The 23,454-nt window shown below is 37.1% G+C and overlaps 1 protein-coding gene across 1 annotated transcript in view; it reads left to right on the top strand.

The window, feature by feature from the left end:
* The window catches only part of EDARADD (EDAR associated via death domain), a 100,277-nt gene that overhangs the window by 34,988 nt on the left and 41,835 nt on the right, over positions 1-23,454 (top strand). Inside the window, exon 4 of the mRNA XM_021000419.2 lies at positions 3,916-3,974. Within this exon, the coding sequence (XP_020856078.1) occupies positions 3,916-3,974 (59 nt within the window). The remainder of the gene's footprint in view (positions 1-3,915; positions 3,975-23,454) is intronic.

A 23,454-nucleotide genomic window follows, 5' to 3' on the forward strand; every position in this document is an offset into this window, starting at 1 on the left:
ATGTATACATATTATATAATTTTAAAACTTCTTTGAAATGAATCACAAATCTATGATCCAATTCTCTCTTTATATATATATATATATATATATATATATAAATTTATTTGAAATGTATCATATATATAATATGATCATACCTCTCTCCATTTTTCATATATAAATATATGTGTGTGAGGGGCAGCTAGGTGGCACAGTGGATAGAGCATCAGCCCTGAAGTCAGGAGGACCTGAGTTCAAATCCGGATTCAGGCCAAACACTTCACACTTACTAGCTGTGTGACCCTGGGCAAGTCACTTAACCCCAATTGCCTAAAAATAAAAAATAAAAATAAAAAAAAGATAAATATGTGTGTGATTCATTTCAAAGAATTTTATGTATTTATATATATGTATATATATATACACACATCAAGAAAGAATGTGATCGCATATATGTGTGTGATTCATTTCAAAGAAGTTTTAAAATTTTCACTAATAAAGTCATTTTTCATGTCTGATTTATTGCATCCCTTCCCCCCACCACCCTTTTAATATTCCACGCCATAATAGTAGTTTCCCAGCCAGCTGCAAGGAGATAGTCTGACCCTGATGTTTTAGATAGCCAAATACTTATTTCAACAAGAAATAATAGAAGTACAGAGTTGGGTTTATCAGAGTTAGCCTCACAAGCTTAGAGGCTTAATAGATTTAAGGAAATGAGGAGTGTTGTAAAAAAGGAAAATTGAGGGAGAGATCAAGGCATATGAAAATAGAGAATAATTGAAGATTTTATTGTAATGAGGCAAAAGCCAACCATCAGTGATACAAGTTGAAAACCAAGTTGGCCAAGAAAAAGCCAAAGCTCTGAGTAAGGACCTTATCATGCAAAATCATAGTTTGACTCTTCTAAAGATATTGTATGAAATGTAAAGCTTTCCTGTTTTGAAGGCTAAAGCTTGGTGTTTAGCATGTAAATACTCTGTTAAATGAAAATTCTAGAATGTCATCTGAGTTTTGTAAAATCTTAAATGATTTAAAATTAGAATGATATGCATTTGCTTGCCTTTACCTACTTGATTTGAAGAGAATATGTGATTTATGTCCTTTAAAATATCACTCTACAAAAGCAATGAATTCCGTTAAGTTAATAAAACTTGCTTCAATTTTGCATCTGGTGAAAAGCTTTAAATTATCCCCTGTGTTTATTCTATAAGGTAAACCAACAAGAGTCAGGTTTTATTTCACATTTAAAATCATTCTTCACTAATTCAAAATAATTGGGTTGCAGAAAGAAAGGCCTAAATGAATTAGTAAAAACGAAACAAAAACCCCTTATAGTTTGTGTATAAAACAAACAAAAAAAAGGTTAATTACTTTCACCTTCACTAAATTCACCCTTACATGTTTCCATGCCTCAGATGACTCAGTGTTCTCACAGAGTGTGTCAGTGGGTCACAAGCTCTGGCAAGTTCTAATATACTAAGTTCTAGCAAAATAGAGATTTCTTTGGGCCTGCCTGATTTAATAGATGAGTAATTTGTAACTGTACATATTTGTATATAGTTAAAAGAATAAACTGCTTTAAAAGTTTGCGCTAAGAGGTAGGTTAAACATATACCCTGAGTGATTTTGGGATGAATTTATCTAACAAACCCTGTTTCCATAGATAATACAAAGGCTGTCTGTAGCCCAGCTCAAATTAGAGGACTTCAAGTTAATATGATTTTACTGTATATGTCAAAAATAGACCCGATTGGACTTTCAGTGATCAACATCTTTAATGAGATGAAAAGGTTTATCGTTTCCTTTTTATAGTTGTGTCACTGCTGTTGAGTAAATGCTAAAATTTCTCCTATGGCAGCACTCAGACTTATCTGATCTGCTAAACTTTTCCATAAAGTACATGAAAACTTTGTATGGGTACCATACTGAAGTTTGGAGCAAAAGTTCAGAGAATTAATTTATAGGATACTTTTACTGGCATCTCATGGGAATGGCTGGCTTCCAGTTTCCATAGCAACTGACAGAAAATCTTCAATTACTGGCTTAATAAATAGAAGCATTTTTTTAAGAGAGTGGATCCCATGTTGTTGGAGAAGCCTCCTTTTTGAGCCCTATGACCCCACCACTATGGAAGTGAATAGATTTGTTCCCTTCATTTATGCACAACTACATTATTAAATATTTTATGACCTCCACTTTTCCTAACAAATTATTGCTCAGCCTGTACCGTTGCCATATTTTTATAGTATTCACTAAAAATTGTCTTGGTGCCAGGTCTCTGAATGAATTTATAGTGTATTTAAAATTACCTCACAATAACCCTGGGAGGTAGGCACTATTATTATCCCCATTTTACAGATGAAGAAACTGGGACTGAGGAAATTTAAATGACTTAGGGTTGAATAGCTAGAAGGTGTCCAAAGGCAGGATTTGAACTCTTGATTTCATGACTCCAAGTCCATTCCTCCATATCCACAATACTATGTTTGTTGTACTAGTACTAAAAAAAAAACCCTAGAAAATCACACCTGTATAGAACTTAATCTTTTGATTTTTTCCTTAGCCTCTAAAAAACATAGTAAACACTCCTTTATCCACTACCACACCTAGCTGCCACCAAATGAAGTGTACATTGCAAATATGATGTACTCTATAGTCTGCATTTGGATCTGATAATAATACTTGCCCACCAACTTCATAGCTACTGGTCCAGTCTTAGAATGAGCACTCTTTGCATTTACATAGACCCCTAACTCATACTCTTTCCACGAACACTGCTTCTCACACAAATGTTGACTTCTTTAATTGTAGTACCAATTTTAGGTCAAAACAGATTGATTAGAAACAATAGCAAAAGGCAGAGCAACATAGTAGGAAATCATATTTGAGCCACCCCTCTCTGTTTTTTAATGGTTTTTGGAGGGAGGAGGGAAGGCAGAGAAGAACAACCAGGACCCTATGAGAAGTACTTCAAATGCCTTATTTAAATAAAAGCTCCCAAACTCAAGTTGTTATAAAAATTGACCTAGGAATTCAGGAAAACGAACAGAAAATGCTGTGGATTTGTTGAAATTACAGTGTCACCTATTATGACAATCAGGGCGTAAGTCCCATATCTAGGACCTTTTGAAGGAAGGTGTAGGGGAGATGCTAAGATTCATGCTTCCTGTTGGCGTGGTTCAAAAGTCAAAAGTAATGGAGGAGAGAGAGCAAAAATCACAATTCCTATCTGTAGCTTATTTTTTTTTCAGTTAATAAGGCTCTAACCTTAAATGTGAAAGGTAAGGCCCTTACTTTTTCTTTTTAGAAAATTATATGTGTAGAGAATTAGTATAAATCTGCTTTGAACTCCCAGCTTTTTTAAAAAGTAAAAATAGTTTGAGGATGTACACTCAGCCTCAGTTGCGTGATGTAGAAGGAAAATGTTATCTTTGAGTTATATGATTCAAGCTAAAAAGCTGGCTGAACCTCATTCTAATTTTTAATTGATCTTATAACACATACACTGTGGGCCTTTTATCACAGGTTGGAAGCTGTGAAATGAGATCATGGGTGGCAGAAACCCAATTGTGAACAAGTCAACTTGAAGCAATTTTTGGAAGATGTTATAAATTGACTCCCTACGTCCTCCCCAACCCACCCAGTTCCTTTCTATCTTTTTAAGTGTTCAGAAGGAAACCACAACAAAATAGAAACTATATAACTTTGATCCTTTAGGGGTGAGTCCTAAAGAAGACAAATCTGAATGTACTGTCTAGTGTGTAACACAAACAGTAAGATACTGAGCAGTGACCTAGTACCATTGGTTTGAACAGGATGTTTGGCAAGCAAATAACCAAGCTCACTGAGAATACCATTTGTAGGAAGATGAATGTATGTCAGTTATGTTGATATTCCTTTTTATCAAGTTTTGTGTCTTATCTTTCTTAGCTGAGGAATATAATTCAATTACACTGAAAGTTCCACCAAGTTCTGACATAATACATCAGGTAAGGAAAATATTTTAAACTATATTTTTTGGAACATTGTATACTCTTAATGATGCTTAAAATTTTTGTCTCAACTGAAGAGGTTTGGATTTTGTTTGGTTGGTTTTTTCTCCCCTTTGGCCTCCTTTAAAAATAATTGTGAGCTAAATGCAGAAATGTTAATTAATCAGTTCAAATTTAAGAGAAAATAGAAATGAACACTTGGAAAACCAATACAGGAATTAAAGAGTAAAAATTCCTGAAGCAAAATGAGCTCACTTATATTAGAAGGTACATTTAAACTAACCAAAATTTTATGGCAATGAACAGACAATGAAAACAGACTTTCTAAATAAAAATTAGCGGGGGCAGCTAGGTGGCGCAGTGGATAGAGCACCAGCCCTGGATTCAGGAGGACCTAAGTTCAAATCTGGCCTCAGAAACATAACACTTACTAGCCGTGTGACCCTGGGCAAGTCACTTAACCCCCATTGCCCAACCAAAAAAAGAAAAAAAAGAAATAAAGATTAGTGGAATTGTAATTTTGGTTTTTTAGATAGTTTAAAATTTTTTTTCCCAATTACATGTAAAAACAATTTTTTTTACTTTTTTTTTTTTTGGCTAGGCAGTGGGGTTAAGTGACTTGCCCATGGTGACATAGCTAGTAAGTGTCAAGTATCTGAGACTGGATTTGAATTCAGGTCCTCCTGACTCCAGGGCCAGTGCTTTATCCACTGTGCCACCTAGCTGCCCCTAAAAACAATTTTTAACATTCATTTTTAAAAAATGGAGTTCCACAAGCCATTCCCCAATCGATAAATGGTCAAAGGATATGGACAGTTCTCAGATGAAGAAATTAAAGCCATCTATAGTCATATGAAAAAATGCTCTAAATCGTTATTGATTAGAGAAATGCAAATCAAAACGACTCTGAGGTACCACATTACACCTATCAGGTTGGCCAATATGACAAAACAGCAAAATGATAAATGTTGGAGAGGGTGTGGGAAAATTGGAACGCTAATACATTGTTGGTGGAGTTGTGAAATGATCCAACCATTTTGGAGAACAATTTGGAACTGTGCCCAAAGGGCTACAAAAATGTGCATACCCTTTGATCCAGCAATAGCACTTCTAGGGCTATATCCGAAAGAGATCAAACAAATGGGAAACGGACCCACATGTACAAAAATATTCATAGCAGCTCTTTGTGTGGTGGCAAAGAATTGGAAATTGAGAGGATGCCCATCCATTGGGGAATGGCTGAGCAAGCTGTGGTATATGAATGTAATGGAATACTATTGTGCTGTAAGAAATGATGAACAGGCTGACTTCAGAAAAACCTGGAAAGACTTATATGGTCTGATGCTGAGTGAAGTGAGCAGAACCAAGAGGACTTTGTACACAATAACAGCCATGTTATGCAATGACTGAGATTGTTAAACTGAACCTTTCTCAGCATTATGAGGATCTAAGACATTTCCAGAGGCCTTGGGATGGATAATGCTGTTCACATTCAAAGAAAGAACTATGGAAGTCAAATCACTCTCACTTATTTTTACCTTCAGTTGAGTTTTGTTTCCTCTTTCTGATGGTTCCTCCTATTGGTTTTAATTTTTACTTACAACTTCACTAATGTGAAAATATGTTAAATGGGTATGTAAATGTAAAGCCTATATCAGATTGTGTGCCGTCTTGGGGGGGGGGAGGAAGGGGGAGAAAAATTTTCAACTCAAAAGCATATGGAAAAAATAAAAAAATTTAAATAAAAAAAAGGAAAAAATGGAATTCCAAATTTTCTCCTTTTCTTCCGTCTCCCTTCCTTCCCTCTTCCCTAAAAAGGTGAACAATTTGACATAGATTATATATGTACAATTGTGTAAAATATATTGGAATTGTGATTTGGAATGAGCTATTGTATTGCGTCCCAGTAAAACCAGCCATCTCTACAATTTGTCTTTCTTCTAACCATTGTGGTATTTTAAAATTTATAATCCTGATTTTGAAATGCATGTTTGTCTACCCGATGAGGGTAAATGATTTATGCTCTGTAAGTTAGAAATCATAGTTGCTTTCATTCATTTTCTACTTGGTGTGAGGGGAAAGGGAAAGTGTGGTGATGTTTTGTTTTTGTTTTTGTTCTAGTAAAAATCGTGATTTTTTATGGTACTGTATTCTAGGAACCATAGTTTCGCTATGATTAATAAGATAACAGATGATGCATGAAGAATTAAAAGCCAAGGACAGCAATAGAGAAAATTAAAGATAATTTAAAGGGTTTTTTTAATTAGTGGGGCCACCTTGGAATATGGGGTAGCTTGCTGGCCTCAGAATCTGGAGAACCAGAATTCCACTGTTACCTCTGACACAGACTGACTGCATGACCCTGGGCAGAGCATTTCATTTCTCAGTGCCTGTAGGCATCTCTCTAAGATGATCAGGTGTGGAACTAGTACTTGGTTTTTTAACCAGAAGTTCCCCCAACAGCTGAAATATTGGGACTAGTCGCAGAGAAAAAAAATGTGTTATTAATGTAGAGTGAAAGGAAGCTCAAGTGAGACGTATTTGATGGCAAGAATTCATTCCTTTTGTGAATCAAAATACCATTGGGGCAACATTTCAAAATGCTTATTTTAGGGGGAAAAATCTTATACTCAGGAGTTTGTAAACCAGAGAGTGAGGTTTTAAAGTTCTTTTCTTGCATGTTATATCACCCTACACAGAATCAGATCTCAAGGATAGATTCTATCTTTTTGGTGTAGTTTGTTTTTCAGAGAAGCATCTACATTTGTTATCACACAAGGAAGCAAAATTTCAGCTTGAGGTTTTGGTTTTTGTTGCTGGTTTTGGTTCTTTTTGTATTGGTTGCATGTTACTCAACTTAACGTAATTTTTTACCATAGCCACTCTTTGTTATTTTATCGTTCAGTTGTTTTTTAGTCATGTTTGATTCTTTATGACCATATTTGGGGTTTTCTTGGCAAAGATACTAGAGTAATTTGCCATTTCCTTCTCCAGCTTATTTTACGGATGAGGAAACTGAGGCAAACAGGGTTAAGTGATTTGCCCAAGGTTACACAGAAAGTGTCTGAGGTTGGATTTGAACTCACAAAGAGGAGTCTTCCTGATCTCAGGCCTGGTGCTCTCATCGATTGCACCACCTAGCTGCCCTCTATTGGACAGTAAATACTTTTTATTTTCAGAGGTTCTTGTAAGGTCCTAGAATTTCAATTTGGTAAAGGAAATGTTTTATGAAAAGAGACAGTTCTTCTATGCTCCCTTGTGAAATAGGGAGAAATTAATTGGCTTAGGGATGTTCACACTGGTCTCTCAGCGCCTCATCGCATTTTTAGTGTTGTCCATTTCAGTAACTTAAAACTCATTAGCAAAATTGTGCAATGACTAGCATGTGCTAAAACTATATTTAGAGTATTAAATATTTCTAAAAGCATGTCTAGCCTCAAGGGATGCTGGTTCTGTCCTGCACCTTCCATAAACATGAAGTAACTTTTTAACAAGACAAATTTGTAGGTTTGTTTAGTCTTGCTTTTAAAAATTAGTCTGTAATAAATCTTTTCTTATTAAATTGTGATATTCTCGGGCAGGTAAAGCACCCTGGTAATAAAATGAAACTGTACATTAGTTGTGGAATAGGACATTGTATCCCACTTAGAATTAAAACCTACTGCAGCTAATGCTCTCTATCTTCTGGAATCTCTGGCCCTTTCTCCTTTCTTAAACTTTCCCTGAACAACATAAGATGGCATAAAAAGGAAAAATAAACCATTTTTAAAAACTTCGTCCAATGCCCTTGTCTCAAATGTATTGCCTTTTATTTTAATCAGGCTCTCAATCACCAAGTGCCAGGCATTGTGATAGATACTGGGAACAAAAAAAAAAAATTAAAGATTCCCTGTCCTTAAGGAGCTGACATTCTATTTGCAGAGTAAAGTGTTTTGTAAACCTTAACACACTATAAAAATGTGAGTTATTGTTATTATTTTGAAAATGTAGCCTAGTAAGGAAACTCACCTTATTAGAAGAGTTTGGCCTCAAGCCAAGGGGTAGCTTGATAATAGACAGACTTTAAATTTTAGAGTTATTGTTGTTCGGTTATTCAGTCATGTCTGACTCTTTGGGACCTTGTGGACCATACTGTGCGTTTCTTGGCAAAGATGCTGGCATATTTTGCCATTTCCTTCTCCAGTGGATTAAGGCAAACAGAGGTTAAATGACTTGCCTAGGGTCTTACAGCTAATAAGTATCTGAGTCTGGATTTGAACTCAGATCTTCCAAACTCTAGGACCAGTGCTGCATCCCAGGAGCCACCTAGCTGCTTCCTAAATGTTGGATAGCATCCAAAAAAAATTGGTACCGTACCTTGCTTGAATTTAGCTTCATAACAGAGTGTTGGATTTAAGTTGTTGCTTAATAAGTAAGTTGTTGCTTAATAAAATTAATTCAGACTAATTTTGAAGGGAAATTTCAAACTGAAAAGATGGGGAATTCTGTTCCAAGTTAAAGGAAATTGAGTTCACTCCCAACTCCAGTACTTCCCAATCTTGTGACTGTAGGCAGGCCAACTCTATGAGCTTCAGTTTCCTTGTCTATGAAATAAGGCAAACAATATTGGAAGCACCTAGATCACCAGAGTTTGTTACAGGGATGCAGTGAAGTAATGTATCACCTGTGGATCATTATTGAGAGATATACGACTTTTTGGATATTGGCCTGTCCTTGAAATCAGAAAGACCTATATTCTTCAGATATATATTAGCTGTGTGACTATGGTCAAGTCACTTATTTCTTAGCTCCTCCAGGCAAATCTCTTAATACTGTTAAGTTGCAGGTCAGTTGCTGACCTGCATCAGTGGAAATAATTTCCAATCTGGGAGTTCTCTGCTTGGATGAAATTCAAGGTCTTAGACAACAATGACCCCTATCATTATTACCATTATTAATAAAGTAAAAGTTTCCAAAACACAGATTCTTTTAATGATTTCTTCAAATCCTGTCCTCCCAGAATATAATTTTTCAAAATGGTTTTGCTTCAAACTGTAACAATCACTAAATGACAATATTAGAGAATAAAAACATCTGTCTTTGTCCTGTACATGAAGCGTTCTACCTCTCACGTCCTACCCCATCAGAATACCTTGGCCTGGAATTAATGTGCCTATTTAGGAACTGAAAACCGAAAACTTAAGCTCTTCAAAGAAGTGTCCCCTCATTGTACAGATCTAAACATGTTCAAACCTTGAGTAAAGACCATTCATAAGTTTTTATGGCTGAAGCAAATCTTATCCTGATGGCCAACCTTTAGGGCCTTTGAACTTAGACTGCGTGAGAGAGAGGACAGACACATAGTTTATCATGGGGCCAACACTTGAAACTTTTCCAGCTTAGTGGCACCTGTCAGGAATTGTAGTTTTATGCTCTGCTGTCATAACCTTTGAGAATCCAGGGTCATTTCCATCCTACAAAAAAGCATACGAGTCTGACTTTAGCGGATGGGTTGATATCATAATTAAGTTGAAAAATGAAAATTCACTGATACTCAGAGTTGGAAGAGACTTCAAAAGCCATTTAGTTTATCCTCTGCCTAAATAAGGATTCTGTGACAACAGAGGTTAACACTTTCTTTTGCCAAGCCTGTTGGCCCCTTCTCAGAATAATGTGTGAGATGCATAATGTAAAATACATGGGATTACAGAGGAAGCCAATTATATTGAAATGTGGATATCAAAACAGAAAAATCAATAACAACAACAGCACAGATGAAGCTGCACTACAACAATCCTGAAGAGATCATAATGCAAGCTTTGCTTGAAAATCCCTGGTGAGAAAGGAATTCACCATCTCCTGCAGCAACCTATTCTACCTTTAGGTAGCTCAAATTATAAAAGGTTTTTCCTAAAATCAAGAGAAGTTCTCCCTCTTTGCACCTTCTATCCATTGCTACTAGCTTTGTCCTCTAAAACCAACCAGGACAAATAAAATTCCTCTTCTACAACCTTCACATCCCCTTTAAAAATTTCTTTTTTCTCCAAAAGAATTATCTCCATTTCCTTCTACTGGTCCTCCTATGGCATGGTCCTTAGTTCCTTTACTATCTACAGTGCCTTCCTACCATTCAGGTTTATCAACAACTTTCTTCTAAAGTGATTTCCAGGGCCAAACACACGTTCCAGATATGGCCTGCTCGGTGCAGAGCACCCACAGCAGGACTGTTAGCTCCTGCATTCTAGACAGCAGAATTCTATGAAGATTGCTTTGGGGTTTTTTGGTTGCCATGTCAAATTGTTGACTCATATTGAGCTTGCAGTCCACTTTTGCTGTGTCATGCCTTAGCTTTGAACCTCATTTAAAGAGCTTACATCTATCCCTGTGAAATCTGATCTGTGCTTTGTCTATCTATCTTATCCATAAGGATATAACGAGAAATTATCAGCAATTTTTGTTTAAATCCAGATTTGCTATGTCTTTGGCATTCCTACTGGCTGCCAATTTATTAACTCTATCAGAAACAAATCATGTTTGTGTGGAGCAACCTGTTTTTGACTGGGTCTTCCCTAAGTCATTTTAAGTCAAGAAGGATTTGTTGAGCACCTACAATGCCAGGTTCTCTGCTAAGCACTAGCAAAACAGGGAAGGACAGAAACAGTCCCTCCCCTCAAAGAGCTTACATTCTAACAGGGGAGACAACATGCAAACGACTATGTACAAACAAGATCTGGATAGATAGATACACATATATGTATCATGTATATATACACATGTATATGTGTATATATGTCATATATATGCAGTATATACACATATACATAGAGAGAGATAGAGATATCTATATGTGTATCTATATAACATATAAAATAAATTGGAGATGATCTTGGAGAGAAGGCATTAGCATTACAAGGAAGGGGGAAGGTCTTCTTGCAGAAGGCAGTTTTTAGCTGGACTTAAAGGAAGCTTGGGAGGCCAGGGTCTGAGGTGAGGAGGGAGAGCATTCCAGGCATAGGGAACATCTAGTGAAAATGTACTGAGCTTGTGTGTCATGTGTGAGGATGGGCAGGGAGACCTGTGTCACTGTGTCATCAAATACATGGCGGGGGGGGGAGAGGAGTAAAGTGTAAGAAACTTAGAAACGTTAGAAGGGGCCAGGTAAAACTCTTTTACTTCTAAGTACTAATAAACCAATTGCTTTATAAGACATTTAAGAATTTTTCAGGGAGAATTGGGTCAAACAATTGGCCATCATTGGCATGACTTTGAGTGAAAGACTGGGTTATGAAAGTTAAGGAGTCTAAAGAATTGATGGCCAAAGCAACAGTATGTCCATCCCATGTGAATTTTGCCTCAGATACAGTGTGAATTCAGGCAAGTCATTTAATCAGTCAACAAGCTTGTATTAAGTGTCTGCTAAGTGCTTGGCTCTATGGATACAAAGACAAAAATGAGATAGTCCCTGCCCTCTGAGGAGCTTATAATCACTGGTGGAGATAACATGTACATGAATAAGTATATATAAAAATAAATTGGGGGTAAGTTTGAAGGGGGAGGGAACCTAGAGGATGAAGAAGGTGGTGCCTGAGCAGAGTTTGGGGGGTAGGAAGGGATAGTTGTGGACTAGACCTCTCATTTCTATAGATCTGCACTTATTCTATAGCCTGGTCTTAGAAAACTGCCCAAGGCACTGAGAAGTTAAAAGTCTAGGTCACACAAAAAACATGTGTCAAAGGTGGGATTTTAACTTCAGTCTTCCTGACTGAGAGAATAACTCTATCTACTCATCTAAGATGCCCCTCTTGAGCATAGTTTTGATGGAAATAAGAGATTCTAGGAGGGGAAGGTCAGGAGGTGGGGCATAGGAGGCACGAGAGTCAGCCAAGTGCAAAGGTTTGGAGATCCAACTGGCTCAGTTTCACCATTTCCTCTACCTCTTTTCAGCTGCATGTGAGTAGAAATGGAGGAGGTGGAGAGGGGGAACAGTCCATAGTTGGGGTTTGGCGAGGCTTGAACATTGATTGATGATAGTGGAAGGAGGGTAACAAGAGACTCAGAAGCAGAGGACTCAGAGAGTTGAACTATAGAGATGAATTTGGAAATGGAGAAAGAGAAAGTTAGATCAGGGATGGTAGCCTGGGATAGGCACTGATGGGTGTGAGAATTAGAGGTTACAGTTAGGAAGAATAGGTTTGGTAGGAATAAGGCAGGGTGGCAGAATTAAAAGAAGTTATCATATGACAAAGGGATTTTGGAGTTTTTGATCATCGAAGTGGAACACTTTGAGTGATAGTGCGATCAAGAATGTGATCACCACCCTTGTGTATGGAGGAGTGGAGGACCAATCAAGAATGTGATCACCACCCTTGTGTATGGAGGAGTGGAGAACCAATCAAGAATGTGATCACCACCCTTGTGTATGGAGGAGTGGAGGACCAATCAAGAATGTGATCACCACCCTTGTGTATGGAGGAGTGGAGGACCAATCAAGAATGTGATCACCACCCTTGTGTATGGAGGAGTGGAGGACCAATCAAGAATGTGATCACCACCCTTGTGTATGGAGGAGTGGAGGACCAATCAAGAATGTGATCACCACCCTTGTGTATGGAGGAGTGGAGGACCAGGCTATAGAAATTGAAGAGGCTACAGAAGTTGAATTTAGAGGACAGAGTATTCTAGGGGATATCAACATATATATTCAAGTTCCCACAGGTGAGAATAGGAGTTAGGGTAGAGCGGAAGAATCTGAGACAGACACTAACTTTTTTTCTTTTAAATAGTATTTTATTTTTTCTAGTTACATGTAAAGACAATTTTTAACATTCATTTTTATACAATTTTGAGTTGATACTGAACTTCTTGAGAAAAGAATTGACCTCTCTGATCCTCAGTTTCCCCACCTGTAAAATGGAGATAATAATAGCACCTGCATTGAAGAGTCATTGTGAGGATCATATGATATAATACATGTAAAACACTTTGCAAACCTTAAAACACAATATAAGCGTCAAATGTTATTCTCTATGATTTAAAAAAAAAATCTCTGTCTATAGGTTCTTTTACTATCACTGGATGCAGCTCATCCAGGCTTAGTAATTTGAACCTCATTGAGGGCAACTAGGGGCATAACTAACCATCTCTTCACTTCTCTTGTGTTTCAGTTCTATTACGCACTCATTCTGGAATTTCCAGGTTGAAGATTGTTATTCTTTTTTTTTATTTTATTAATTTATTTTGATTTATCAACAATCACTTCCATATGCTTTTGAGTTGAAAATTTTTCTCCCCCTTCCTCCCCCCCACCCTCCCCAAGACGGCGCACAATCTGATATAGGCTTTACATTTACATTCCTATTAAACATATTTTCACATTAGTGAAGTTGTAAGTAAAAATTAAAACCAATAGGAGGAACCATCAGAAGGATGACACAAAACTCAACAGAAGGTAAAAATAAGTGATAGCGATTGGACTTCCATAGTTCTTTCTTTGGATGTGGACAGCATTTTCCATCATGAGGCCTCTGGAGATGTCTTAGATCCTTGTAATGACTTTGTAATGCTGAGAAGGGTTTGGTTTAACAGTACTAGTCATCGCATAACGTGGCTGTTATTGTGTACAAAGTCCTCTTGGTTCTGCTCACTTCACTCAGCATCAGACCATACAAGTCTTTCCAGGTTTTTCTGAAGTCAGCCTGTTCATCATTTCTTATAGCACAATAGTATTCCATTACATTTCATATACCACAACTTGCTCAGCCATTCCCCAATTGATGGGCATCAGAAGATTGTTATTCTTAAATAACAAAGGTAAATGGCAAATCGATTGTTTTGACTTTTCTCCATCATTAATTAAATTTGTCCTGTCCTCCATAAGTAGTAGTCTGATACCTTTCTTGATGTACCTTTAATATCTGTCTTAGCTGAGTAAACCCTTTTAGTCTTACTTAGCATTCATTGCTCATTGTAGCTTTACGTGTCCTGCCAGACAAGCCTCCTTCTTTTTCTGATTATACATTTCCTGGGATATATTTTGTATACCAGTCATCATTGGTAATGTGCTGCGGCTTACTTACTCACCATTTATTCATTCCACTAGCCTTTGGCTCACCCATAATTTTCATTCTTTAGAAATTGTGGTATTCCGTGATTTGTAGGCATATAACATCACTAAGAAAATGTTAGTGTTAAAGAGATGAATCATTTTCAAAGAATAGCTATAAATCATTAAAAATGCTATATGGTTCATCAGATTCTCTCTACCTTCTTTAGTCAGTATGTGACTGTGAATATATGCTCTGCTATACAATATCATTTGCTAGAGCCTTCCTGTTCATTTCACATATGCTTATAAAGTATGCTTTTTTTTTAAAAGACAATTGAGGTTAAGTGACTTGCCCAGGGTCACACAGGTAGTAAGTGTCAAGTGTTTGGTCTGAATCCAGATTTGAACTCAGGTCCTCCTGACTTCAGGGCCAGTGCTCTATCCACTTCACCACCTAGCTGCCCCTTAAAGTATGCTTTTAACATGCATTTAAAAGTAGTCATAAGTTCATGGGACTGTATGGGAAGAAGGAAATCAAGTTTCTGTGGCTGTCATTAGTCACCAGAAGGAAGATACAAGCTCTGGAGAAATTGGCAAATAAGAAGATGCACGTAGCAGCAAAATTTATCATTCATGCCCCAACTGAGAGCATTTGATCAAGTGTTCAGTAACATTTGGTTACAGCTTAATAATGATAATTTCAGGGAAGGAGTAGCTCATGTATTTGTACAGTATAATGTAGACCATTTTACTCCAGGGAAGATTTTAAAATTTAAAAAACAGGTATTAATAACAAATGGGCAGCTAGGTGGTGCAGTGGATAGACTGCCAGACCTGGAGTCTGGAAGACTCGTCTTCCTGAGTTCAGATCTGGCCTCAGACACTTTCTAGTTGTGTGACTCTGGGCAAGTCACCCTGATTGCCTCAGTTCCTCATCTATGAAATGAACTGGAGAAGGAAATGGCAAACCACTCCATTATCTTTGCCAAGAAAATCCCAAATGGGATCACAAAGAGTCGGACACAGCAGAAAGGAGTGAACAACAAACATTTGCTTAGATCATGAGGTTTAGCTAATCAGTCTTTGCTTCTCATTCCTGCTTCCTTGTGTTCCAAGAAGGTTGCAAATCACATTAGTTGAAAGACGTTTATTTCTTAAACTGAAAAGAGGTGAATCCTCAGGTTTGTGGTTAAGAAAAAATTAAAGTGTATGAAAGCTATCTTTACTTGCAGTAACCCAATATTGATGTCTTTTGTGGAGTGGATAACTTTTTTGTATTTCATCAGATTTTTTAATGGGGTCCTTAATGGCCGTTTCTAGTTTACAGTGGTTGATGAATTTACTTGTATATGTTGCTCAAAAAGATTGTCTCTTTTTTTTCTCTCTCTTCTTCTGTGTATGGAAGATTGAATTTAGAGGGGAAGTACTTTCTATATTACTTACATTTAAACCTTTCAAGATAGTTATTTAGCTAGCTTAGTGTTTAAGCATTTTTTAAATGAGGTTAAGATCTAATGTTTGAGATTTTGACATTAAACAAATATGCTTACTTTAGAACTCTATTTAATAGCTTCTTTCCTGTGACAATCATTTGATGGATTCATTCTACCCTCAATTTACTTTTTATCATACAACCACAAATGTATATAACAAGGTGAAGTGTAATACAAAATGTCCCAAAAGTCTGAATATAGTTTTAAGCTACTAAAGGTTAAAACTGTAGTTTTAAAACTTTTTAGTAGCTTAAACTATACTCAGACTTTTGGGACATGCTGTTTTTATACCTTATAGTCATAACTATGTCTCAGTTTTCTTCTTCTTCCTTGGGTTGAAATGTATTGAAAATCAATGTGACATTAAAATGCAAATTTCCCATTTATGTAAGTCACTAGAAAGTTTAAAAAAAAAAAGGTGGGCATAGAGGTTGTTAGTTGTTGATGTCATCTGAGTCACCGTTTTCAAAAATAATTCCATTCCTGACTTTCTCCCCATTCATTTGTAATGTATGTTCTTTTCTCTTTTTGAGATCTTGAAAATTGATTTCTCATTTCTCCCAAAATTGTTTTGCCTCCAGAATGGATTTCTCCTGTTTTTATCCTGGTCCAGCTTGTCCTCCTAACTACATCTTCCTTTCTCCACTCAATAGTATTTCATTTTTTCCAATTACATGTCAAGATAGTTTTCAACCTCCATTTTTTTAATAAGATTTTGAGTTCCAAATTTTTCTCCCTCCCTCTCCTCTCCCTTCCCCAAGGCAGCAAGCAATCTGATACAGGTTATACTTATACAGTCATGTTAAACATATTTCCACATTAGTCATGTTATAAAATAAGAATCAGAGCAAAAGGGAAAAACCATGAGAAAGAAAAAAACAAAAAAACAACAACAACAAAAGAAAAGAGAAAATAATATGCTTCGATCTGCGTTCAAACTTCATAGCTCTTTCTCTGGATGTGGATAGCATTTTCCATCATGAGTCTTTTGGAATTGTCTTAGACCATTGCATTGCTCAGAAGAGCTAAGTCTAACAAAGTCAGTCATTGCACAATGTGGCTGTTACTGTGTACAGTGTTCTCCTGGTTCTGCTCACTTCCCTCAGCATCAGTTCATGTGAGTCTTTCCAGATTTTTCTGAAGTCCACCTGCTCATTATTTCTTATGGAACAATAGTATTCCATTATGTTCATGTACCACAACTTATTCAGTCGTTCCCCAATTGATGGGCATCCCCTCAATTTCCCATTCTTGGCTACAACAAAAAGACTGCTATAAATATTTTTGTACATGTGGGTCCTTTTCCCTTTTTATGATCTCTTTGGGATACAGACCTAGTAGTAGTATTGCTGGGTCAAAGAGTATGCACAGTTTTATAGCCCTTTTGGCATAGTTCCAAATTGCTCTCCAGAGTAGTTGGATAAGTTCACAACTCCACCAACAATGCATTAGTGTTCCAGTTTTCTCGCATCTTCTCCAACAGTTATCATTTTCCTTTTCTGTCGTATTAGCCAATCTGATAAGTGTGAGGTGATACCTTAGAGTTGTTTTAATTTGCATTTCTCTAATCGATAGTAATTTAGAGCATTTTTTATGTGACTGTAGGCAGCTTTAATTTCTTCATTGGAAAACTGCCTGTTTGTATCCTTTGCCCATTTATCAATTAGGGAATGACTCATATTCTTATAAATTTGACTCAATTCTCTATATATTTGAGAAATAAGGCCTCTATCAGAAACACTGGCTGTAAACTACATCTTCTTAAAATGCTATATTCATTTCCTCATATAACATATTGTCATGGATGATGAGAATCAGTGTCATAAACATGATGCCAGATCTGTTGTATTTATTCTCTGCCTGTTTATCTTCTTTCCGTTTCATCTTTCCATGGTCTTAGGTGATCTGGTTTAGTTGGATCTCAGCCCAAACTTTCTACATGTGCCTTTTCCCTTCCACTGCTATTTTCTATTTTTTGAGATGATATTGTAAGTAATCTTTAGACATACTCTCCTATAATGTTTTGCAAACAAGTTTGTACTTTAAAATAGTGAATCACTTTGCTGCAAGTCTCACTACCTGTCAAGGAAAGGTGGGTGCTATTTGCTGGGTAGGGCAGTTTCTGGGTTCCTTTGGCATGCTGATGCAGCACTTGTTTTCAGTGGATGAAACTTTTGTATGACATGGTGATGGTCAGGGTCAATGTCTTTACCTTTATTTGTTGCCCATTTTTCAGAGTCATTGCTTGTTTGAATAGGTCATATTGGAACTGTTATAACTGCACATAGTATATTCCTATATTATCCTTTCTGCCCCTGAGGGTTGATTTTACCATTTCTTTTTTAAAAATTGATGTGACTACATAGACTACTGATTCAAAAATTATTTCCACATCATTAACAGCTTCCTGTTTTTAAAGATATAGTAAATTCTTTCTTTAATGACTATTCTGTGTTTATTATAACCAGAACCTTTTGAGTACTTTCTTAAAAAAAGTATTAATGATATGTAAATGAGTCTTTTGAGTAGTCCAAAAGCCTTCAAGCTTTTCACTTCTGAATCTGACCTATGTTTTTGAACATTTTTTTCCTCTCCTCCAATAAACCCTCCTTAATATTCCAGTTATCTAGTATCAAGGTATAGATTGCCTTGGGTTGTAGAGTCTTAGGTTCATAGTATTTCAAGCCACAAAGGATATCAGAGATCATGTCATCCAGATCTTTAATTCTGTATTTGAGGAAATTTAGACCTAGCAAGGGTGGGTGACTATTCAAGTCAAGCAGTTAGCGTTTAGCACAGACAGAACTTGAAACCCAGATCATGATTGCAAAACTATGGTTCATTCTACTTGCAGCACTGTCTGGTCAAGTTTGTCATAGAATTTCCCCACTTTTTTGTGATTTCTGGTTTTTTTTATAGAGAGAAATCTCAATATTCACATAATCCATTTCTTTTGTAATTACTCTTTGGAAAAATATCTCTCATTTAGAATTCCAGGGGCAGCTAGGTGGCACAGTGGATAGAGCACCGGCCCTGAAGTCAGGAGGACCTGAGTTCAAATCCAGCCTCAGACCAAACACTTGACACTTATAAGCTGTGTGACCCTGGGCAAGTCACTTAATCCCGATTGCCTAAAAAAATTAAAAAAAAAATAGAATTCCAGTTAAATTTAGAAATAGTTAAATTAACATTTATAAATGGTCTTAAAGCTTTGTAATATTTAGCTTTCTCTATCCCATTTCTTTTTCACTGTCACTATGGAAATGGACAGGGAGACACAGAGAACTGAGGGATATTTAGTATATTTCTTTGTTTCATGGATTGCCATAGCCCAATAATTCATCACCTAGTAGTTAAGCTACTGATGACGTGTTTTTCTGTAGTTATCCAGGCTGGTCCTAGGATAGTAGATAGCTTGTCACAAGGATCATGTAAGAAGCTTTTCTAACTTGGTAGAATCTATGAGCTTCACTCCACTGGCATAACTTTCAATAGTAATAATTTATGTAGTGGTTTACGTGTTATCTCATTTGAGCTTCATGAAAATGGTGTGTAAGTAGATACTCCAGACGTTATTATCCCATGTTTTACAGATGAGGAAACTGAGACCCATAGAGGTTACATGACTCACCCATGGTCATATAGTTTTGTTGTTGTTCAGTCATATCTGACTCTTCATGACCCCATTTGGGATTTTCTTATGTTTGCCGTGTCCTTCTCCAGCTCATTTTACAGATGAGGAAACTAAGGCAAACAGGATTAAGTGACTTGACCAGGGTCACACATCTAGTAAATGTCAGAGGCCAGATTTGAACTCAGGAAGATGAGTCTTCCTGACTCCAGGCTGGGTACTCTATCCACTGTGCCACCCAGCCACCTGATCACATAGCTAGTAAGTGTCAGTGTCTGAGGCAGAATTTTAATCTGGTTCTTCCTGACTCTGAGTTTAGCATTCTATTCATTTTTATCATACTGCCTTTCAAGAAGATAGAGTGAAGCATCAAAGCAGGACTTTTGTGATGTACATGACTATATCTTAGTTTATAGACCTACTCCACCACCCCTTTTCTGTAGTCTATTCTTTTTTTTTTTTTAATAAAAGATAACCTCCTTGAAAGCAGATACTACAGTGGAGAAAGCACTAGAATTGGAACCAGGGGACCTGGGTTTGAATCCTGACTACAACTTACTGACTTTGTGACTTTAGCTCTTGGTGCCTCAGTTTCTTCATTTGCAAAATGAAGTAAAATGATCTCTAAGGTACCTTATAGTCCTAAATCCTATAACCCAACGTCATTATGGTAAACCTAGCATAAAATATCTGATTCAGCTATACGATAGACACTTCATTGGTATGCCATAGTAAAGGGATTTTTAAGATTTAAGCTAATCAGGCAACTGAAATTGTCTACCTGCATGGCAGGTCCAGTTTTGGTGTATACAGCAATCGTTGTAATTAGATAATAAAATACAAGTCATTACCCCTGCTCTCTATTAACATCTCATTCTTCTGGCTCTTTTCTGCAGCAGGTACAAGGGTGATTGGTCTCCTCTCATTCTTTCCTGCCTCAGTTCTCTTCTGTCTTCCTCCAGTTTTGCAAATAGCTCAGACGAATGGCCATCAGATCGTGTCCTCAATCCCTGGTAGAATGAACATGCTAGACTTAAGTCAAGTCTTGGTTTTATTACCTTTGGGATCTTGGGCTACTCATTCAGATTCTCCAGTCCTCATGGTCCTCATTTGTAAAATGAGGACATTGGGCCAGATAGTCTGTAAGGTCCTTTTTGCTCGACGTCTGTGATCCTAACTCAGCAGAGGAGTCGGTGGAGGGAGTCATTGGTCATTTATTGTTTGGATAAGATGTGACAAGAAGAGTAGGATAGCAAGAGTAAGGACTTTTCATCAGGCAGGAGATAGGATGAGAAGAAGTTTGATGGATGCTAATGGTCATGGATCAACAATGGTTTAGTTAGCTTATAGGAAAGAACCATTTTGACCATAAAGGAAAGACCTCTCCTTCAGGCCCTTCCTTCTGTTCTTATCTACTTCATTTGCTTGGGTCAAGTCATATGGAAAAACCCATGCGGGGGCAGGGAAGGGACGGGGAAGGGAACGTCTCTTTTTAAAAGGTCCTATTGCAGAGACTTGGCTGAGTCTAGGGAAACAGATAAACGTTTACTTTCTTCCATCATAACGTCTTCCAATGTTTACCTTTTATTCCCCCAGTGACAATCTGTTACTGATTGACTACCGTCCTGGCTGAGTTTGAACTAGCATACTGAACCTTGTCTCTTTAACAAAAATTCTTCCAAATTCTTGGAGCAAACCACATTCCCTTAAAAATTAAGGCTATATTGTTGGTTTAGCTAGCTGCAAGCAATTTTCCAGTGTTCTTTAAGGTGTTTTTTTTTTTTAATGGACCTGTGATTTGATAGATGTAGGCAGCTTCTGATGAGAAACTAAAGAATTCTACCTCTCTGCAATTAGAATTGTCTGGGGCCCCTGGAAAGTTAAGTGACTTCCTGAGCTTCACACACCTAGTATATGTCAGACATAGGACCACCCACAACACCATGTTGTCTCTCTCTGTTTAAGGTTAGGCCTGTACCACACTGTACTAATTTAAGATTAGGTACATAATATTCATCATTTCGCCAATGTGCTTTTCGTTGTTTAGGATAAATTAGGTTGAAAAAGACTCCTCTGAAAGATAATAATACATTTACCAAACACAGTAAGGGGGAAAGGTTCTACTTTGAAAATAAAATTCCTTCTTTTTTTTTTTTTGGGTAGGAACTGGAATGTAAGTAGCTATTGCGTTAGTTTAGGGTGAAAATCAGATGAATTAATAAGGGAGAAAGACATTAGGGAAGCTAACTAGAATAGACTCACGTCTTAAGTAAATAGGAAGTCAGTTGGAAACAAGGGGAGAAAATGAGAAGTGAACTATTTATGTGGAACTCAGAATGCTATTGGGGTGAAGAAGGTTGAGAATGGCTGCTGTATATAGGGAATGAGATTGTGAGTCATCACAAAGAGCTTAAAAAAGGATCATCAAGCAGCCCTGAAGATCTAAAATTTTTTTTCTTTTTAAAATTTATTTTAAAATAATTTCTTATTGTTATCTTCTTTTTTTTACATCATCATAGTTTTCCCAAGCATCCCTTTCCCTCCTCCTCCCAAAGAGCCATCCCATTTGGCAAATCATATTTTTTTAAAGACAGAAAAAAAGGAAAAAAATCAGCACAACCAATTAATACATTGAAAAAGTCCAAAAATATGTGTAATGTGAAACCCCTGTGGACTGCTCACCACTACAAAAGGGTAGGTTGGAGCTATCCTCTCAAATCACTTCATTGAAGTCAATAATTCAACTAAATAATCATTAATTAAGCAACTACTCTGTGCCAGGTACTATGCCCAGCACTGGGGATACAATTAAGAAAAAGACAGTCCCTGCCCTCAAGGAGCTTACAATCTAAAAGGTGAAGACAACGTCCAAAAGGAAGCTAGAAAGCAAGGGGTTGAGGAGACAGACCGGTGTGGGGGGCATCGTATTTCTTAGAGTTCAAACCAAGCAGAGCTGTAGGTAGATGGTGACTAGTAAGCTGAGAATCCAGATCCAGTCTTCTATAAAGGAAAGCTTTGGAAGGAGACTAGTGCTCCACCTTCCTTCAAGCATGAGTCTCAGCAGTAGATGGAGCTAGCTATCACAGGACTAGTCTGGAAAAGAACAAGAGACTCATCCCCAGTTTGGCCACACATAATGAATTCTTTGTCCATAGCCAGTCTGGGAATACAAAGTAAGTGAAAAATGTGTATTGCCGGTATTATACCATGTATTTTGACAAGCAGACCATTGAGGGTGTGTGTGTGTGTGTGTGTGTGTGTGTGTGTGTGTGTGTGTGAGACAGACATTGCAGACAGATACTGAACTGGGTTTAGAATTGAATTGGAATGCAAGCCAGATTGCATTTGGAGAATTGTGCAACATTTTCAAAAGGCTCTTATACTGTTTATTTTTCCATGGACACCATATAGGCAACCTGGAATGGTGAATATAATACTGGCTTTGCAGTAAGGAAGTCTTAGGTAAAAATCCTGCCTGTGACTTTTACTGGCTATGTGAATATGGGAAGTAAACAGCCACGGTCAACTTTGTAAGACAACTATTAAATCATAGATGGGTTGCAATTTTAACTGGTTGAAGGAATTTCCATACAGATAATTCCATGCCTCCCTCCTTAAAAATCTCCGGTGGCTCCCTCTGCCTTTGGAGACATCTGTTTGACATTTAAAACCCTTCACAATCTGGTTTGAGCCTCCTACCTTTCCAGGTTTCCTCATACATTATTTGTCTTCCCTCACTTTAACTTCCAGCCAAATTAGCCTTGTAGTCGATCCTCCTCCATAACATTCCATTTTTTGTCTCTGCAGTCTTACATGTTCAGGCTGTCCTACATGCCTAGAATGCATCCCCTCAACTTCCTCCTAGAATCCTCAGCTTCCTCAAAAATTCAACTTAAACGCTACTTCTGGCCCTTAAAATTATCCCATTCTGCGTAGGATAGACAATTAATGAACGTGATTTAAATAGACAAGAAAACTGCAACCAAAAGAAATGAGTCTCTTGCTTCATTCATTGCTCTTCTCTTACATCAAAAATTATTCATCATGAGAATTCAACAATGCTTTCATCCAGAAATCAGCCAATCAAGAATTTATTAAGCATCTACTCTGTGCCAGGTATTGTGCTAGGTGCTAGAGGTACAAAGATAAGAAAGAAACAGTTCCTGCCTTCAAGGAATTTATGTTCCACAGAAGTATATACAAAAAGAAGTGTACATACATATACACATATATAAATGTATGTGTGTGTACATATGTGTATATATGTGTGTGTGTGTGTATAAGTATATATACATATATATATATGCACACGCGCACGCACGCGCACAC

Source organism: Phascolarctos cinereus, unplaced genomic scaffold (assembly GCF_003287225.1).
Source record: "Phascolarctos cinereus isolate Bilbo 61053 unplaced genomic scaffold, phaCin_HiC Scaffold_5;HRSCAF=322, whole genome shotgun sequence".
Classification (NCBI taxonomy): domain Eukaryota; kingdom Metazoa; phylum Chordata; class Mammalia; order Diprotodontia; family Phascolarctidae; genus Phascolarctos; species Phascolarctos cinereus.